Source organism: Taudactylus pleione, unplaced genomic scaffold, assembly GCF_031769625.1.
Source record: "Taudactylus pleione unplaced genomic scaffold, aTauple2 ptg000157l, whole genome shotgun sequence".
NCBI classification, from domain to species: Eukaryota; Metazoa; Chordata; class Amphibia; order Anura; family Myobatrachidae; genus Taudactylus; species Taudactylus pleione.
This window is the reverse complement of record NW_028284559.1, coordinates 5,199,411-5,217,444: the sequence shown is the minus strand read 5'-3', so window position 1 is coordinate 5,217,444 and position 18,034 is coordinate 5,199,411. Positions and strand designations below refer to the sequence as shown.

Here is an 18,034-nt window from a genome sequence, read left to right as displayed (position 1 = left end):
AGCGGAAGCCAACGCCATTGAAGAGTTTCATTGGCTATCTCTGGTGATAGCCTTTCCCATGCTAATAATGAGGAAGCCTATGTGATTAGTATTTCAGGATAGCAATAGCAGATAATAAATACTTGAAAAATATGCTTTTATTTTTTAAATTGGTGTTTCCCAACTCCAGTCCGGGGACCCCTAACAGTGCATGTTTTACAAATCTCCTCAATATCACAATTTAAATAATTAGATCCAACCGTGGATCTCATGAAATAAGTCAGCCAGTAATAAATACACCTGTGCACCAACTAGGAGCTCTGTCACACATGCACTATTAGGGGTCCAGAAGGACTGGAGTTGAGAAACACTGATTTAAACAGCGCATTTCTTCAACTTGAAACTTTTGTGAAATATTTATTATCTTTAACAATTTTTTTGTTTCCAAACTTATTTTTTTTAAAGTGGAACCAGAAGCAGCAATAGAAAATCTGTGTTAACTTAACACCGCATAATAGTAAAGCATTCCATCAGTGCTTAGGACTAGGGTTACCATACTATCCCTTTAAACAGAGACACTCATGAATTACACAGGTTCTGTGGCTAATTAATATCATTGGAAAAAATGGTTGAAGTCAGCCAGCCACAGAACCTGTGTAATTTATGAGTGTCCCGATTTAAAGGGATTGTATGGTGAACATACTTATGACTGCTATGATTTTGTAGTTGGAAAGCACCGGTGTTGAAAACGTGTGATACCACCCAAAGTATGAACTTCATTGGTTAAGAATTTTGTGTAATATTAGAGGGAGAGAAAGTACTATTTTAGCAGTGTAGGAGCCCACTTAAAATTGGAGCCCACAATAGATTTCTCTGGCAAGTTCAACACCAATTCCGAGGCTGTATTTAACGAAGGACAGTTTTATAATTCAACAACATATTATTTACATGCAATCAGAAAAAAATACATCACATATTTAGAACTTATGACAATACCAATTACATGGAGGCTGCCCTGGAAGTGGCAACTATACAAATAGTTTTTGGCCTCCAGTGAATGAAATTCGGTCTCTTTCTGACATGCATCAAAAATTATGTGATTGTTTATATATGATTGCGTAGTGATTTACGCTTGAAGTACCATATGCTCTGCATTGTCCTTTTTTTTTATAATGACAAAAAAAAGCTACACAAAATATTAATGGGTGAGTGCTTTTTATTTTACTGTAACTCCAATAAACCTTGCTAAGTGGGAATGGTGTGTTGCTTTTTATTACATGGAGATGTTTCAGGCAGATTAGTGCATTGTGATAGTGGACCCCCACATCCCAAAAATCAACCCTCTTTCCAATAGCTTACCATAGCTCCCTGACACTGCCACTCATTCCTACCCTACATAAACTCACTGCTGTGCTGCCCCTAATTCTCTCTTGGCCTTTTCTGCTTCCTTTAGGGCATTGATCACAGGCAGCCAGGGAGATGGTAGTTCTGGGAGGGTCTTCTTGGCCTGTGTGATGGCCGTGTAGAGGGCACCTCGTGGTCCTGTCTCCTGCTGGGAGTAATACATTTCCAGATCTGTTGGAGAGCAGTGCTTGTGCTGTAAGAGGAAATACACAAATTGCAACCTAGTTAAAGAATACAGAATCAATGGGAAGGCCATGTGTTGCAATGGAATGTTTTCACCAAGATTTTTATATCATCCAGACACAGTTGTTTGTTTTTGTTTTCCTTAAATATGACAAATATTCCCTTCTACTCTGTGCATTGGATACAACTGGAAGCTAGCATGATGAACCCCTTTAGGGAGGTAATAAACTGCAATTTAAAATATATTACTTATATAATCCTGATATCGGGCAACTACTGTATGTAATAAGCTTAGTGAGCACAAACGTGAAGGACAATGATGAAAACATACTAATATCCTAAAAACAGGATGTAGTCAGGATGCCGGCAGCCGGAATGCTGACCGCCAGAATCCCAACACTGAAAGCCCGGCATGGGACTAAAGATAGGTGTCTAAATACGACGCCCATCATTAGCCCTACTACGAAATCCCGACACACCAAATGTAGGTAAACCAGGCGTCAGGAGCTGTTAGCCGTCGGAGGGGAGGATTAGGTTTAGGGACTCCCGGGGGGACTTGGGGTTAGGCACCCCCCGGGAGGGTTGGGGTCAGGCCAGGGGAGGGGGGGTTAGGCACCACCGGGAGGGGTGGGGAGTGAGGTGGTTAAGGTTAGGTACCTCCCCGGAGGGTTAGGGTTTGGGAAGGGGGGGTTAGGGTTAGGCACCACAGGGGGAACTTAGGGTTAGGCACCACCACCAGAGTCTTAGGCATAGGCACCCCCAAGGGAGGGTTAGGGTTAGGAGGGGGAGATGGGTGGGTTAACTATACTTACCAGCCGGCGGCGGGATTTTCTTCTGTCAGGCTTCCAGTGTTGGGATTTGAACCGGCCCGTTTTAAGCCGTCAGTATTTCATACCCAACCCCTTAAAACAACATGCATAATGTTGTGGTAAGGGATGATAGTGGATACACTATCACCTGAGGGGATAATATTGTGTATATGTCTGTGGTAAATTAGATAGAACAGGGTAACCTCAGAGCTTCACTCTGAGGTTAACAACATAATGTTGATGTATTATATAGTAATATGCTAATTATTATTATTATTCTTTATTTATATGGCGCCACAAGTGTTCCGCAGTGTCTTACACAGTACAGAGACAAATAAGTGAACAAGCAACAAGTGAATTACAGTACAATACAATGCAAGACAAGGACAAGGTTTCATTGCTGCATTAGTGATCATAACACTCAAATAAGCAACAGGACGTAAGTAACCAGGTGCTAGGTGCTACCATTAGGCAACTTTAGGCAGCTGCCTTGAGCACCGGCCAGCAGAGGGCGCTGTGTAGCCCCCTGAGTCAGCAAAAAAAAAAAAATGTTTTATTACATGCCATTGACAGCAGCTGCAGGTCTTATCAGTCGCCCAAGGCAGCCACTATGCTGCTGGACCCGGGGACCCCACTGCGATCCACACCACACTGGCGTCTGTCCGTACTTGCGCCCCGGCTGTCACAGCCCGGGTCTTCAGCAGCCATCTTCTCAGCTGGCGCTATCCCCAATGCCCAAACATCACCCCGGCCCAAACTGACTGTTCCAGGTCAGTCTTTAACACTCGCTGTGACACCAGGATGTGCGCCTGTATGCAGCTGAGCTCCTCCCCTTCTCTCCTCCTCCTTTCTTCCTTTGTGGAAACATGAATGATGATGACTGATGAAGAGCCAGCTGCCAGGCCCGGGCTTAGAATTAAAAGTTTTCATTCTGCAACCATGGTATGTACCAATTTATATGTGCATCTGGTATATGTATGTATGTATGTACCTATGTATATGTGCATCTAGTATCTGTATACGAGTGTGTATGTATTTAGGTATCTAGTATTTGTATGTGTGTATCTGGTATCTGTATGAGTGCGTATATATGTACATATGTATCTGGTATTTGCATGTTTGTATGTATGTACCTATGTAATTGTGTATCTTTATTTGTGTATGTATGTAGGTATAAATATGTATGTGTGTGTAAAAGTATTTACAGTATAAATAAACAAGAGTTAGAATGTTTTCTACTAGAAAAGGGAAAATATGTGAGTTTCTAAGTATATGATGGTACAGTATGTATCTGTATATATGTGTCCCTACTGTATGTATGTTAGGGTGTGTATGTTTATTTATGTGTATCTATGTAATAAACCAAGTACAGTATAAAATGGAATATATATGTATATGTGTATATGTGTGTGTGTGTGTGTGTGTGTGTGTGTGTGTGTGTGTGTGTGTGTGTGTGTGTGTGTGTGTGTGTGTGTGTGTGTGTGTATCTATGTACCTCTTTATATATGCATCTATATGACTATACACTATACAGTATAACGGAATCGGTATGATCAGGGCCGGATCCAGGGGTCTGAGCACCCTGTGCCGGCCCGGTAGATAGCGCCCTGTAATTGCCGAAATTGGGTGTGTGGCCTCATTTCCATAGGTTACGCCCCCTGGGTGATGTTATTTGGAGGCGTGCCCGCATGGCACACCTCCAAATAACGTCAGGCTGGGGGTAAAGCCCAGCCCGCTGAGCTTCCCATAGCCCTCTGCCGTCAGTGAATGGATGCTACGTGCATGCCCGCGGCATCCACTCACACTCTGGGGGTCCAGCACCGCCGCACGGCTGCGGTGGTGGGGGTCCCCAACATCCCGATTTGACCACCCGCGGGCCACTTCGGCCCACGGGTGGAAATCGGGATGTTGGGTAGGGGTGCCCCCTCTATGGGTGGCGCCCCTGTGCGACCGCACTGGTTGAACACCCCTAGAGCCGGCCCTGGGTATGATATGCCAGCGGCTGAAATCCCGACAGAGGAAGCCCGCATGGTGCAGGATGCCGACAGCGGTAGGTGAGTACTCTAACCTTCCCCTTCCCTCTCCCTAACCCTCCCTTAGGGTTGCCTAACCCTAACCTCCCCCTAGTGCCTAACCCTAACCTTCCCCCGCCGGGATACCTAATCCTAACCCACTCCCCGCCCCCTAGATCTAACCCTCCCGGGGGTTGCCTAACTCTAATCTCCCCCCGGGGGTGGCTAACCCTAATCTCCCCCCTACCCTGGGGACACAGCCGTTACCCGTCTGTACGATCAAAATTGCAGCGCTTCGAGATGCTGCCATCGGTATCCTGTTCACCTTCGGGATATCAGCGTCGGCATATTGCCGGGTGGCGGTATATCGACGCCGGGCATTCTGTCCGCCAGCAATATGACTGCATCCCCTATATAGCTATGTATAAGTGTATGTATATAAGTGTGTGTGTATCTATGCATAGGTCTATGTACCTCTTTATATATGCATCTATATGACTATACACTATACAACTATGTATACTTATACTCATCCACCAGACGCCGCACTCATGGTACTTGATTTCAATTTTAATCCATATAATGTACACAGCAACGTTTCAGTGCCTCTGCTATACCCGCACTGTCCTCGGGAATAGCAGAGGCACTGAAACGTTGCTGTATACATTCTATGGATTAAAACTGAAATCAAGTACCACGAGTGCCATGTCTGGTGGATGAGTATGCAATTGTATTACGCAGGCACCTGGTCAAGTTTATTTATTACTGTGAGAGCCGGACGCTATGCTTTTCTATGTATATGTATATGTATGTACAGTATATGACTGTCTGTTACAGCCCCTCCCTCATAATTGCTGACTTCTGTATACTCTCCGATGGTCAGGCACGCGACGCTGCATTCCTGTCATTGTGGCCCTGACCCCTGCTTTTTAAAAGAGCAATCTGCTGCATTTTACAGTCGGTGAGGCCAGGATGATTAGATTAAATGCAAATCGCGTCATCCCAACTCCGAGCCACCCTCTTTAGTCAGGAAGTGGCTGGCACTGGGAGACTGGCTAACTGTTGGGAGACCAGGAGACCCCCCCCAAATTCAGGACTCACCGGGACCTTCCAGGAGTGTTGGAAAGCATTGAGAGATCAAACCTGCTTCTTTTTGCTGAAGGTACTCACGACTTGAGCTTGCATGTTACCATTTTTATTGCATAAGCACTATTGCACCTTGCATTATTTACTTTCACAGTTAATACTGAGGACTACGAATGTGAACAGCACATGTGCAGTACCACTCTTATTATTTTTTGTGAATATCATTGATGGTAGGGTGGCACCATTGTTTGTTATTCTGAATAGATGACAGTATAAGTAAGAAGAAGCACAGGAGGGCAGAGGGCCCTGCTCGCGAGAGCTTACATTCTAAAGGGGCAGGGCAAACAGGTGTGACACAGATGGGGTACACAGTAAGGCAGGAGCAAGTATCAGTGGGTTAGGATGAGAGCTGGAATGCTTTGATGAAGTAGTGGGTCTTGAGAGCCCGTTTGAAGATTTGTAGAGAGGTGGAAAGTCTGATGGGAAGAAATAGTTCCAGAGGTAGGGAGCAGCATGTGCAAAATCATGGAGATGGGAGTAGGAGCAGGGCCGCAACTAGGGGGGGCTAGAGGTGCACGTGCACCTGGTGCTGGAATGCAGGGTTTGAAAAAGGGCTGACTCACGGTGGCTTGGGGGCTGCAGATTCAGAAAACGGACATCCAAAAATGTCCGCCACCAAGGAGGAGACAGATGCTAGAGGTCCTTACTGGACCTCTAGTGTCTGTCTCCTCCTTGGCGGCGGCCATTTTTGTATGGCTGTTTTCAGCAGATTCCATGCGGATTGCTGAAAACGGCCATCCAAAAATGACCACTGCCAAGGAGGAGACAGACACTAGAGGTCCTACTGGACCTCTAGTGTCTGTTAGGCCAGCGCAATGCACACAGCGTTCCCAGAAGTGCCAGGAGAAGATGCTGAAAGCTGCATCTTCTCCTGTGCAACCCCCTGGCAAGGAGCATGAAACCCCCTGGCAAGGAGCATGAAACCCCCTGGCAAGGAGCATGAAACCCCCTGGCAGCGAGCATGAAACCCCTGGCAGCGAGCATGAAACCCCCTGGCAACGAGCATGAAACCCCATGGCAACGAGCATAAAACCCCTGACAATGAGCAGGTAATTTTAAAGTTATTAGAAGCCTTACTGTGGGGCATAAAATGGTGTCGGGCAAATATATATATAAGTAACACGTTGGTAATAGGCATTACAGTGTGTGGCATAATGTGTAATGGGCATTATGGTGTGTGGAATAATGTAATTTACTATACCAGGGACGTTTGACTAGTGCACTGCCTTATGGAGGAGCAAGGACAAAATCCAGGTACGGGAAGGGAGGGGGCGCAAAATTGCTGCCTTGCACAGGGTAACAGATACTCTAGTATCGGCCCTGGTGGGAGGAAGTAATCAGTTGGCAGGAGAGGCGATGTTGAGCGAAGAGGGTGGACGGGAGTGTGATGGAAGAGGACTGAAATGTAAATGGGAGAGGATTTGGTGAGTACTTTGTAAGTGAGTGTAAGAATCTTGAATTGGGCTCTGAAAGGGAGCCAGTGGAGGGCTTGTGTCACGACCAGGGTTTCATGGCGTGGAGGTTTGAGGTCCTTACCAGTGAGGGCGCTGTGGCGCGGTCCTTCTGTCGGGGGAGCTGGCATGTGGAGACTGGCATTGGCTGTATGTAGAGGTCTGCCATCATTGGGCCATCCTGGCAAGGGTAAGTCTAGCGGCATCTCTGCGTCACAGGTGTCTGGACGCCACCATGATGTCTGTGGCCATGTGACATAGCAGGCCAATCATCTGTAGGTCACCTGCTCTCTCTGGCCTATCACGTTCCGCTACTGGGTACTTAAGGGTGTTTGGAGCTCCCTGTAGTTGCCAGTGCAACGTGTTCACAGCGTAGCTGTGAGAGAGTTATCTGCGCTCCTGAAACCTAGACTTGTGCTCCGGTGCTTGCCCTAGCTCCTTCTTGTCGGCCTCTGGCTTCCTGCATAACCTGCACCGCTCTGCCTTGCCTTGCTCTCCGCTGAGATCAGCCCTGCACCTTCCACCAGACCCACTCCAGCCTCAACCTGTCTCCTCAGTTAACCCACTCCTGCCTGAACCTGTCTCCTCAGTTAACACATCACAGCATTCCCGGAATTCCATTTTCAGCCAGCATCACAGCATTACCGGATATCCCCTTCAGCCACTATTCAGCAAACCAAGATATCCACTTCACTCTCACAGTCTATCTGGATTCATCTCTGTCACTGATCTGGACATTTGTTTACTCCCATTCACTACAGCTCCCCTCAGCCACATATAACAGTTTGTTTATTACTGGACTTTATTTTATTATTCATGTCAACAAACAGTCACATTAAACAACCCTCCTTTGAATTTAAACCTGTGTCTGCTCCTGTTTCCACCCCGGGTTCACAACAAACACAGACTCTGACAGCTTGTAGGAGAGGGGAGGCAGATGTAGAACATTTGGAGAGGAAGATGAGCCGAGCAGCAGCATCATTGAGGACAGATTGGATTGGAGAGAGGTGGGAGTCAGGTAGGCCATTTAGGAGGAAATTACAGTAGTACAATCTAGAAGATGATCAGTGAGTGGATGAGGGTTTTAGTAGCATCCTGGGTGAGAGAGGGTCTGATTTTGGAAATATTTTTGAGATGGAAACGGCAGGACTGCGAGAGGTTTTGAATGTGTGGTTTGAAGGAGAGGGAAGAGTCCAGGATAACTCCAAGACAGAACACTTTGGGGCTAGAGGAGATAGTTGTGCCGTCAATTGATAATAAAATTGTAGGAAGAGAGGTTATGCGGAGGGTGGGAAGATGATCAGCTCAGTCTTCGACATATTAAGTTTAAGAAAGCGCTGGGACATCCAGGAAGAGACCGCATAGAAACAGTTGGAGATAAGAGTGAGAAGATGGGGGAAAAGGTCAGGGGAGGAAAAGTAATCTTTCGGGTTGCGTGAGTGTGTTATGTATTGGGTACTGTTGTTCATTGTATGTTGGTGGGAGTGTTGGTGACAAGGTAACACCCCCCTTAATTGTGTAAATTGGACAAATACTGTACACCAGAGTGTAAATACTTGGTCTCAAGATTTGAAGTGTTCAGCTTTTATGCTCTGGGCATTAGGAAGCCTGCTTCTTATCCCCGTAAATAGGGGTGTGCGAGCAGGGCCGATGCACAGGGCCCTGGGGGGCGCCATCGTCGCTGCCCCACGGCGCCTCCATTTGGCTTTCCTAAAAAAAGGCTGCCAGTAGCACTATTGCAGAGCCGCTCCGGAGCACCTAAGGGGCACTCCAGGCAGACACTATGCAGCCTGTGGAGCTGCCTGGTGCTTCCTAAGGATTCTCTGGGCAGTGCTCTACTTCCCAGAGTTGGTGGCCCCATCTTTTAATTGTGACATCATGACTTCATGGTTTTCGTTGGCGGTGGTGGCACAAGGCACACTGCCGATCTGTTATGGTGCCGATTGTAAGCAGTCCCTTTGCCAGATCTCTGTAACGAGTGAAAAATGGGGAGTGAGCAGTGAGGGCGGAGGATACAGCCAGTGTTAACACAAGAGTGCAGCATACTGTACTGCTCCAGCTCATCCGCTGCAATCCACAGAGCTGGAAGGGGAGATCAGTGACACTGGAAAGGAGGGGACTTAGATGGTCTGTGTTCCTGGAAGCGGGGGTGTGGCGGGCCATTTCCTGGGAGTACCAAGGACAGGGTTTGCGTCATAGTACACAGATTTCCTGGCCTCGCAAGTAACCAGGATCCAGCTACGCTATGTGAGATACAACCTATGCAGCCTGGCCGAAGCAGCAATCCTCACGACAGATGGTGGTCTGAGACAGCATTTACGAACCCTGCACTCAGATCGCAGATGCATGCAGGAGGTGTCTATTTCCTACAGATACCTCCTGCTGCATTAGCATTTTAGTTGGACGGTATTGCTCAGCTGCTTCCTTACAGCTGTGCAATACTGTCCACATCCGAATCAGGCCCATATTCTGCAGGATTTGAAAACAAGGTTTATATGCAAAAATGAGGTACAGCAATGGAAATAAGTTTGCTCCTAGCGATAGTAATCATTTCATGAGCCTATAGGAGGAAGAGAACATCTGGAACCACAGAGCTTTGGCTGTGCAGACAATGTACTATTCATGTGGAAAGGTAACTAACAATCTTTCATAGATTTAATAAATTTCAAACGAGTCCAATTCCCGGTAAGAGTCTACTCTGGCATGACAATAAATAAAGCACAGGGACAGACACTTAACGTGGCTGGAGTTGACCAGAGTAGAGACTGTGGGCCTGATTCAGACCCACTCGCAAGTGGGTCGATGGTGGCCCAGTGCGCATGCGCACGACGGAGTCGGCTCTGTCGTGCGCATGCACGAGACCCGGATAGCGACGGGCAAACCGTCGCTCCGGGATTCGTACCAAAGGGGGCGTGCTGTTGATGTTGAGTGACAGCACACCCCCTTTGGTGGGTGTGCCGGGGGAGTGGCTGCCAAAACGGAGGTGTTCCCATGTGAACGCCTCCATTTGGGGGCGGCCCCACTGACATCACGAGTGATGTCAGTAGGAGAGATTTCGGCTCTGTGGGTCTCGTCGCAAGCCCGATGGTCGCGATGGTCTTGACCATCGCGACCATTTTACTGGCCGCTCGCTATAGCTGTGGGTGGTCACCCACAGCTATGCGAGCGGCCAAGAGGCCGCTCTAAAAAACAAGAAGGCCGGCCCTGATTCAGAACGAGCGCTCTGTCACAGCGTCCGGCTCTGAATCAGGGCCTGTGTTTCTCACGGACATCTTTACATGGCTCTTTTGCGAGTCACGTCAAAACGAAATCTTTTCGTGTTGATGTCAAAAGGGAAACGATTAATGTCATCTACAAGGCAATCTTTTAAGACCTCGGTTAAAAAAATACTATCGCCATAATGCAAAACTGCTCCCATGCAAAGCTGGGACGGGTCGCTAGTTCAATATATAGCAGTAACAGTAACATTTCCGATATTGGATCTACAGATGTGTCCTCATAAACTATTGCTGCAGTTGCGGCAAACAGCCCTTCTCCGTGAGCCAGGTCCTGTGTGACTGGCTTGTGCCATGCATCTCTTTTGCCCGAAAATGCATCTTAGTCGCAATTGGATTTGACATACCGCTTCCTGAGACTGCCCTGATTCATTTGATATGTGACACTTGTAGATCTGTGTATAATAGTGTGCTAGAATGCAGTCGCATCAAGATTTGCTTAAGGCACAACAACAAAAACGCAAAAAACATTTAAAAGTTCCTTGATGTGTCACCAAAAGTAATCTCACTACTTTTAAAAGTGAGGGGTGTGCTCAATAGCACACATGAATTCTGGCTATAATTATGCCTCAGCAATATAAAACGTTTACGTGTATCGTGATGTGTCTGCATAATACTGCAGATATACCATTCATCACCATCAATGCAGTCCAGCTAATAGAACCCATGCTAAGCGCTAACAGTACTTCGTTACAGGCACATACAGACACACACAACCACCGGCATGGGAAAACTACTCAGAATGGCATGTTACAGCCTACTTAGGCCCTCATTCAGAGCCGGACGCAATTAGCGCTCGCTCGTCCTGAAAATAGGGGTGGCTATTCAAATGAACCGTTCGCTGTTTGCGGTCTCTTCACTCCTCTAGGTCTGAACGAGCAAACAAAACTTAAGGTCGTTTTTTGGGAAACTACGCCCCCTGGCCGCTCGCATCCTACGTCATGTCCGCTATTTATTAGATTAATCGAGTACATCGAACAGGGTATGAGCTGCTCGCTATTCTTGTGGTCGGTTTTTGCTACCACAATTTTGCGAGCAGTTCTGGCTATAAAATAACCCAGTGACGTGGTCATTGACGCTGCTGTTTTAATTATGCACACCAATAAAACGCCCGTTTTGACCTTTAAGCACGCCTGCGTTCTGATTTCCACTCCCCGTTTTCAAGCACCTTCCCCTGTTACCACCCACATTTGCCTCATTCTGTCACTCAAATTAGCAGGCATTCGCTATTTTGCGAGCACATGAATTTCGACCGCACTGACTGGTTCGCGCATGCGTATAACGATCCGTACGCATGCGCAGTTGGCCAAACATCGCTCGGAGCGAACGAGCTGCCGCTTACGAGTGGCTCTGAATCAGGCCCTTACTCCACAGTCTTGCTGCTGTAGTCAAGATGCTGCCTGTCATTACATTTGGCCATTTCTTGCCCTCTAGCTGCCTCATCCAGTGATCATTATACGAGCCATCTGGCTGATGGCATAACCTGCATTGTGCCACAAGGCAAACCCTTTACCACCTGACTATACTCTAGCCCAGCTCCATAAACACATGCCTGGTAATAGAAGTTGGGTAAGGTGCGTTCTCTAGTGGGTGAGGGGGTGTGTAGTGTTGGTATATAATCAGTGAGATGTGTAACAGAGAGACTGATGCGATGGTGCTGGGTCAAAGGCTTTATTAAGTAGGCACAATGCTGCTTGAGAACAAATGACCCAGGGGCAATGGGGTAGATCAGAGTGGTCGCACGGGGGGGAAGGTGGGTGGACCCTTTTAGGGGGCTCCTTGCCGTGCGGTTCTGGACCAGCGCGTTGTCCCTGCTGGACCTTTGGTCAACAGTCTTGACACCAGGCAGTGTGGTGGTGGAAGTCCTTGGGGTGGATGGGGTAGCGGCGTCCCGCAAATGTACAACTTACCTACCGGTAGGTGCCTGGGTAGGCGTTGCGATATGAGAGGATGGTGGTGATGATCGGCAGTCTTTTGTAGTTTAGAAGCATCCCACAACACGGAGCCACCAGCCCACTGCAGCCTTCTGATTTGCAGACCCAGCCCGGGTCCGGCTACATCACTGACGCAGACACCACCAGTCTGCCAGCACAACACACGGAGTGCCAGATTCATTAGCACGGGCACATCCACACCAGGAGCTGCAGCATACGAGGAGCAGCCAGCCAACACAGTCACCTGGCGTTCTAAACTACAAAAGACTGCCGATCATCACCACCATCCTCTCATATCGCAACGCCTACCCAGGCACCTACCGGTAGGTAAGTTGTACATTTGCGGGACGCCGCTACCCCATCCACCACAAGGACTTCCACCACCACACTGCCGGGTGTCAAGACTGTTGACCAAAGGTCCAGCAGGGACAACGCACTGGTCCAGAACCGCACGGCAAGGAACCCCCTAAAAGGGTCCACCCACCTTCCCCCCCCGTGCGACCACTCTGATCTACCCCATTGCCCCTGGGTCATTTGTTCTCAAGCAGCATTGTGCCTACTTAATAAAGCCTTTGACCCAGCACCATTGCATCAGTCTCTCTGTTACACATCTCACTGATTATATACCAACACTACACACCCCCTCACCCACTAGAGAGCGCACCTTACCCAACTTCTACCAGTCTTTATCTCAGGTAGGATCAGGTACTCCTACCATAGGTGCAGCACTCTCACACTCCCCACCCCCATCCCTTCAGATACACGAACACTTCCTCTCCTGACCTCTCCTCCCCCCCCCCACTCCTCTCTTACAGTCACACCAGTGAGCGCGGTTCACCCACCTTTATCCACATGCCTGGTAATAGCCTTGAAGCTCCAGCTCCTCACACTGCCCCATTACCTGATCCAGACTCCAAACTAAACTGTCCCACTTTATCTGTACAGCATGAGATTTGTTTGTTAATTACATCTATATACATATTATTCTGCTTAATTTGACAAATGTTTTCTCTGTTTTCTTACTCTATAGCGCCATAGAAATAAACAATGATGGTGAGATACTAACGAGATTCATCATAATCAGCTAGTTTTCTACAGTTCTATAAAATGAAAGTCACAGTCCATAAAGAGACATGCCATCACTATACCTTGAAGATGAATCCTTCAGGACAGGTGAGCTGTTCATACCACAGTGCCTTATACATAACCAGCATCAGAAGGCAAGCAAGGAACACCATGGTGATCAGTATCAGGCCAGTCAGCTGCGGGAGCCGGAGAAACAGAACTCAGATTTATAATTGGAGACTGCTACAGACAATATTAGCATAAAAATATGAGGATTTATTTGATATATAGGGGTATATTTATTAACATTATTTTTATTTAAATAATTTAAAACAGGTGGGTTAGCGGTAGCCCGCGGCGGCGCATGCATAGACACATTTTTTCTGAAAATACAGAGAGAAGTGCTCGAACGGTATTCGCAGGGACAGAGCTTTATTGCAAACTCAGGGCCTGATTCAGACCCGGTCGCAAGCGCTGAGCGCTCGCAACCGGGTCGATGTTTACCCACTGGGCATGCGCACAACGGAGCCGGGTCCGTCGTGCTCATGCGCGAGACCCGGCTAGCGACGGGTGCTCCGTCGCTCCGGGTCTCCCACTAAAGGGGACGAGCTGTCGATGGTGAGTGACAGCTCGCCCCATTTGGTAGGCGGGCGGGGGGGGTGGCTGGCCAAACGGAGGCATTCCCAAAGGAACGCCTGCTGTTTGGGGGCGGCACCACTGACATCACCAGTGATGCCAGTGATGTCAGTGGGAGAGCCTCCGGCTCTATTAGAGCCAGAAGCTCTCTGGGGCTTGCGGCCACGAGACCCTACCACCAGGGTCTCGTCGAAAGCCCATCAACCTGGCCGCTCGCAATAGTTGTCGGTGGTCACCCACAGCTATGCGAGCGGCCAAGAGGCCAAACAAAAAAAAAACAAAACGCCCTGATTCAGCGAGCGCTCGTTCAGAGCGACCGTCTCTGAATCAGGCCCTCTGTCCCTGCATGTGGATGTTAGTACATCCATGTGATATTTCCTAAATTCACAATGCAAATCTAGTCAAAAATATCACACTACAACTTTATTTTAAATGCAGATTGTAGTAAATAAGGACATACAGTGGAAAATTGTGAAAAATAAATCAGGCAAATTCCACCATTTTTTTCTTTTTTCACAATAACGTCTGAGCACAATTGACACAATTTAATGTTTGTTCCTACTGGAGATGAATCCTGCCTATACTGTAGAAATGTATTTATGCTATAGTATTACCCTTCAGCACCAAAGCACAATCACAGTTTTTAAATTCTCAACAAGAGGGACATTTCAAATTTCACTGTGTGGCATCAGTTAAAACTTTTTATTGCCATCAATAAAAAAAAAAGTGACTGGTGACGTCTGGCTAATATTTTCATTTATTTATAAAAGTATTTTACCAGAAAGTCATCTCACTACATTTATAAGTGAGTGGTGTAAATAGCACATCTGAATTCTGGCTACAGTTATGCCTTGGGAAAAAGGAAATAAGCATAGCCCAACTCGTAATGACCCTTTAGCAGCATTTTGTGCCTGTAATAAATTATGAAACAATCTTCTAGATTTTTAAGTGTTTTGATAAAAAATGTCAGTAATATTGGGGTTTTTGCTAACCCTGTTTGCCTAGCATTAATACTTTTATTATTACTACAGACGTGGACAAATTTGTCAGTACCCTTCCACGAAAAAATAATCATTATTTTTCTCTGAAATAACTTGAAACTGACAAAAGTAATTAGCATCCGTCACTGCAGGGCCGGTGCAAGGTTTCTTGGCATCCTAGGCATTTTTACAGCCTTGCGCACCCCCCCTCCCACCACACCCTCGGATAGCTACACAAGCCCTTATACAGTGCCCCCAGTAGTGGTCCATTCTATGCAGTGTCCCCAGTAGAGCCCCTTATACAGTGCCCCCAGTAGTGGTCCCCCCGATGCAGTGCCCCCAGTAGTGGTCCCCCCGATGCAGTGCCCCCAGTAGTGGTCCCCCCGATGCAGTGCCCCCAGTAGTAGTCCCCCCATGCAGTGCCCCCAGTAGTGGTCCCCCCGATGCAGTGCCCCCAGTAGTAGTCCCCCCATGCAGTGCCCCCAGTAGTGGTCCCCTCGATGCAGTGCCCCCAGTAGTAGTCCCCCCATGCAGTGCCCCCAGTCAGGGCTGCCATCAGGAGGGACTGCAGTCCCGGGCCCGGACACTCTGCAGAAAGGGGGGGCCCCCGCTCGCTCCTACAGCACCACCCCACTCTAACCACCCACACTATCCCCTGCCTCAAAGGGGACATCTCCTCCGCTGTCCTCTGTTCCTACTGTAACAGAGGAGCAGCCGAGCGGAGCGCTGATTAGCATCAGCGTCGCTCCTCCTCTGTGCTCTGCTGCTCCTTATTGGCTGCGAGCCGCTGTCACATACAGTAGCAGCAGACCACGACCTTGACCCTGAGCAGCCGGAAGTGCGGGTGTGCAGGTAGAAGGACAAAGCGGCGTCTGTCATTGTATGGACTATGGAGCGGAGGGGAGCCCGGAGAGCAGCAGTCGCAGTGGCACTTGACTGAGTAGTGCATTTATAGAACCAGATAGTGTATTAATGACTTTAATATAGATTAGATACCTCCAGTGCTATATAATATAATATTATATATATATATATATATATATATATATATAGCTAGCACTGGAGGTGTATCTAATCTATTATAAGGACCTTATTACACTATCTTTACACTATCTTGCGCCTTAAATACTGTATATCATCACAGCGGGGCTGATTCAGCAGAGTAAGCAGATTGAGGTTTTCATGCAGATTCACAATTATTGGGAACCTGTGGTTGCGCAGGAACCATTCTGATTGACAGGCAAAGGCCTCTGCAGAGCAGTGCAGGTGCGAGGACGACCGTCGGTCTGTTTTCCTGGAAACGGAGGGCATGTTGCCCTCGTTTTCCGTGATGGACGAGGCCAGGGCCAGACTTCCTGGCCTCACAAGCTGGCCAGCCTGTATCAGCTGATACTTACTCAGCTGGCCAGTGCCGCACAACCAAACTCTAACTTGCCTCTGAGCGACGGGGATGATCTTACGCACCAGGCCTTGAGTACATGATCCCCCCCACTTCAATAAAGTTTTGTTTTTTTGTTTTATTCACGCTGCGCCGTTGGAAGTGTAAAGAGGCCATCGGAGGAGCCACCGTGTATGAGGAGCAGTGCCAGCAAGCCAGCCAGACCAGGAGAAGAGGACAGAAGGAGTCTCATTCAAGGAGGTAAGTAATGAGACTTTTAATTTATGGGATGATTTGTTTCTACATGTGGTGTACAAGTGCTTTTATTTAGGCTAAATATAATCACTTGTACAGTATGTCACATACTGAAACAAATTTGTTTTTTCGTCTTAATTCAGTTAAAGTACACTAATACCATTAAGGAAGCTATTTTGAGTGTCCCCTTGCAAACATTAACATCACTGAGCCACATGCTTGCAGTGATTGCCTTTAAAGGCTGTGCAACAAAATATTAGGTTACGGGTCCTATCAGTTTTGCCCATGCCATTTCATTTGTTTTATTATTTCAGATATTCTAATGAGTCAAAATGCAAAGTCTGATTTCTATTAATATGGAATAAACAGTGATGCAGGGCCGGCGCTACCACAAGGCAGCTTTACACAGGAGGGAGGGACGGTCCAAGGGGGAGGAGGGCAGCAGGGCGCTCTTGGGGAACTTAATGAGCACTCCAGAGGGCCAAAACTACATTGCCCGGGCGGTGCCCCCTTTTCTGTACCTGCCCCAGGGCAAGTGCCCTGCTTGCCCCCACCCTAGTTACGCCACTGCCTGTGACTTGCCAAATAGCTCCAGTTTTGACTCGCATGTCAAAAAGAAGAATCTCCCAGATGCATCTTGGCCTGTCAATATGCATTTTAGCAGATTCCAATCTGGATTTTTTTATGGTTATTTTTTCAAACGTGGAGCCCACTGTCAGTGACGGTGCGATCAGACACTGATGTACCTTGACCTTGGAGTTCAGCTTGTTTCTCTTCTGAAGTTTTCCTTGGCTCTTTTTCTACCATTCTCATTATCCAGTTTAATTTGGGACCAATTTTCCTTTTGCAGCTACATCCAGAGAGGTTGGCTACAGTCCCACGGACTTTAAACTTCTTAATATATGCAACTGTAGTCACAGGAACATCAAGCTGCTTGGCGATAGTCTTATAGCATTCACTTTTAACATGCTTGTCTATAATTTTCTTTCCAAGCTCCCAGGGGCATTTCCAGAGAGGAGGGGGCCCGTGTACAGTCTCCAACATGGGCCCCCTCCTCTCCGTCCGGCGGCTGTGCACTGATCGGTGTGCGGCCAGCGCCGCACTTATAGACTCTGGGCACTAGAGTGTGCTCAGATTAAAGTCACTAAGAGCAGCTACCAATTTTTACGGTAAATAAGTGTATAATACAAGTTAGTGACTGCGGAGAGGTTTAATGCGGTTTATTGTCAGTTAAGTGGAATACAAAATGAAGCATTGTTTCAATTAGTTGTAAGGCTACCAACACATGTGGGGTATAAATTAATAAGATTAGAAGTAACATACTGTAGAGAAGGTGAACCCTCTGCAGCCTGGCCCTTCTGAATGGAGAATGGTGGAGTGAGATTTAGGGCTCTATTTACTACAATCCGCATTGGGAATGCAGATTGTAGTGTGATATTACTGACTGTATTCGCATCACAGAGATTTACAAAAATTCCCTTGCAGGGACAGAGCTCGCGATAAAGCTCTGTCCCTGCGAATCCCCTC

At 47.5% G+C, this 18,034-nt stretch overlaps 1 protein-coding gene across 3 annotated transcripts in view; it reads right to left on the bottom strand.

Annotated features, from left to right (window-relative positions):
• Positions 1 to 1,177: 1,177 nt before the first annotated feature.
• The window catches only part of CALY (calcyon neuron specific vesicular protein), a 49,722-nt gene continuing 32,865 nt past the window's right edge, over positions 1,178 to 18,034 (bottom strand). For all 3 annotated transcript variants that reach the window (XM_088475009.1, XM_088475007.1, XM_088475006.1), the window contains exons 4-5: positions 13,342 to 13,455; positions 1,178 to 1,576 (exon numbers count right to left, since the gene is read on the bottom strand). In XM_088475009.1, the coding sequence (XP_088331135.1) occupies positions 1,382 to 1,576; positions 13,342 to 13,455 (309 nt within the window). In that variant the 3' untranslated portion in view covers positions 1,178 to 1,381. The remainder of the gene's footprint in view (positions 1,577 to 13,341; positions 13,456 to 18,034) is intronic.